The following is a 1,927-nucleotide window of genomic DNA, read 5'->3' as shown; positions in this document are numbered from 1 at the left end:
GCTGGCGAACTTTTCTGGGCCGGTGCGCTCGCAGGGAAATAAAACTGTGGAAAACGATGACGCAAAGTTATTTTAGGGGCGTTGTTGCGCCATCTGAGCGCCTGAAATAAAAGTATATAGCTGTTCTGTACACGGGCCTGGTACCTGGCGGTATCGGCTCGTCAGCCTGCTCATAGGCAGGGTCTGCACTGGGATAATGGAGCTTTTATTACAGCTTCTCCATGTTCTGCGTGTCACCGTTTGAAAACCTACTGGTCCAATCTCCACACCGATATAAATCGCTCGGCTTTCCTGCAGCGGGCTCATTAACGTTTAATTGCCATGGCAGTGAGGGGTGGTGGTGGCAGCAGCTTCTCTGTGGAAGGGTGTCTGCCTGTACCAGCTGCGTTTGTAGAAGTCAGAATGGAGCTGGGGACCTGCTGGGTGATGGAGTCATTCTGTGTGAAGATGGAAAGCCTCGCGGGATTGTTATTAGGGTACAAAAATCATTTAGCCACCTTCTCGTGGGCTGCCTCCCTTAAAACAACAAAGCCGCCTATGCCTTTGGGCAGGGGAATCGGAAAGGGGCGCTGGTGCAAAGAAATACGGAGTGGCCCCTTTGCCTTTCCCATGGAAGAGTGCAGAGAAAAAGAACCGGAATACATTTCAAATGCTCAAATTCTTCCCTTTTGAGCAAGTTGAGCTGTTATCAATAATTAAAATAGGGAGGAATTTCTATTCAAAGAAGAGATTTATGCTTGCACTCATCTTTTAGCTGCATAAATTAATCAGTGTTTATTTTCTTTATTCTTAACAAGGGGAAATGTAATCTATAGCTTTAGCAAAATGAGTACTGAATGGTAAATACAAGCTATTTCACACAAACTATTTCAAGCTTTCCCTGAAGCTACCTCATAAAAGCTATTTCAAGCTTTCCTTGTCTCTGATTTAGCACATTTTATAATCCATGCTAACCAACCAGAGGCCATAAGTATTTCAGTATCTCGGAGTTAGCATTTGATTAATATGACCAGAATTATTTCACAAATTATTCTTAACTAAAAATTAGATGTGTTATATCAATTATTAAAGAAGAGAAAATAAATCAATTAAAAAGTTTGTGTTGAAATCAGGATTAGCATTTTCTAAAGATTTACATTATTTGAACTCTTGCTGTAAACCAAGAAAGTAAGTAAATATCTGCTGCACTAGATGCAAACTGATTTTATTATAGCTCCTATCAGCATAGTCCTCTACAAAGCCTGTACTGAAAGAATCATAGAATCATGGAATGGTTTAGGTTGGAGAGAACCTTGAAGATCATAGAGTTCCAACCCCCCTGCCATGGGCAGGGACACCTTCCACTAGACCAGGTTGCCCAAGGCCACATCCAGCCTGGCCTTAAACACCTCCAGGGGTGGGGCCTCAACAACTTCTCTGGGAGACCTGTGCCAGGTTTATTTTACTAAATCTTTCCTCTGTGGAAATGCGATGGTGGACGCGTGGCCCACAAAGGGGGAGAATCAGGCCAGCAAAATTCCCAGACACCCTTAATCAAGAAGTTACTTTTGCCTGATGCACTTGCCTGTCTGGCAGAGTTTGGTTTAATTTAGAGAAGGAGGTGCAAATAAGCCTGGCAGCCCGCTGCTTTCCCAAGAAACTTACACTTCTCTGTACTCCAGGACAGTTTCTACAGGTGGCTGTTCTGTGAATCGCCAACGGGAACTTGGAGCTGTGTCCATCCCCAGAGACGTTTTGGTTACAGGCAGCAGCGGAGGTTCTGGCGCTCACCAGCCATTCTGGGGTGGTGATCCCACAGGTCTCTAGGAGGACAACCTGGCACGTCCCCCGGCCACCAAGCGTGACACAGGCTCGCAGGTCACTCACACCGCAGAGGGCCTATCTGGGCAGTCACTAGGTGAGTTGCCTCTGTGGCCAGCAACAGCAG

General features: G+C 45.7%; 1 protein-coding gene across 1 annotated transcript in view; it reads right to left on the bottom strand.

The window, feature by feature from the left end:
• SLC35G1 (solute carrier family 35, member G1) overlaps positions 1-1,721 on the bottom strand; it is a 7,870-nt gene extending 6,149 nt beyond the window's left edge. The window contains exon 1 of the mRNA XM_009888795.1: positions 1,645-1,721. Coding sequence (XP_009887097.1) covers positions 1,645-1,721 — 77 coding nt within the window. The remainder of the gene's footprint in view (positions 1-1,644) is intronic.
• Between the last annotated feature and the right edge of the window lie 206 nt (positions 1,722-1,927).

Source organism: Charadrius vociferus, unplaced genomic scaffold, assembly GCF_000708025.1.
Source record: "Charadrius vociferus isolate BGI_N301 unplaced genomic scaffold, ASM70802v2 scaffold436, whole genome shotgun sequence".
Classification (NCBI taxonomy): domain Eukaryota; kingdom Metazoa; phylum Chordata; class Aves; order Charadriiformes; family Charadriidae; genus Charadrius; species Charadrius vociferus.
Note: the sequence above shows the minus strand (reverse complement) of the source record. Positions and strands in the feature narration are given on the sequence as shown.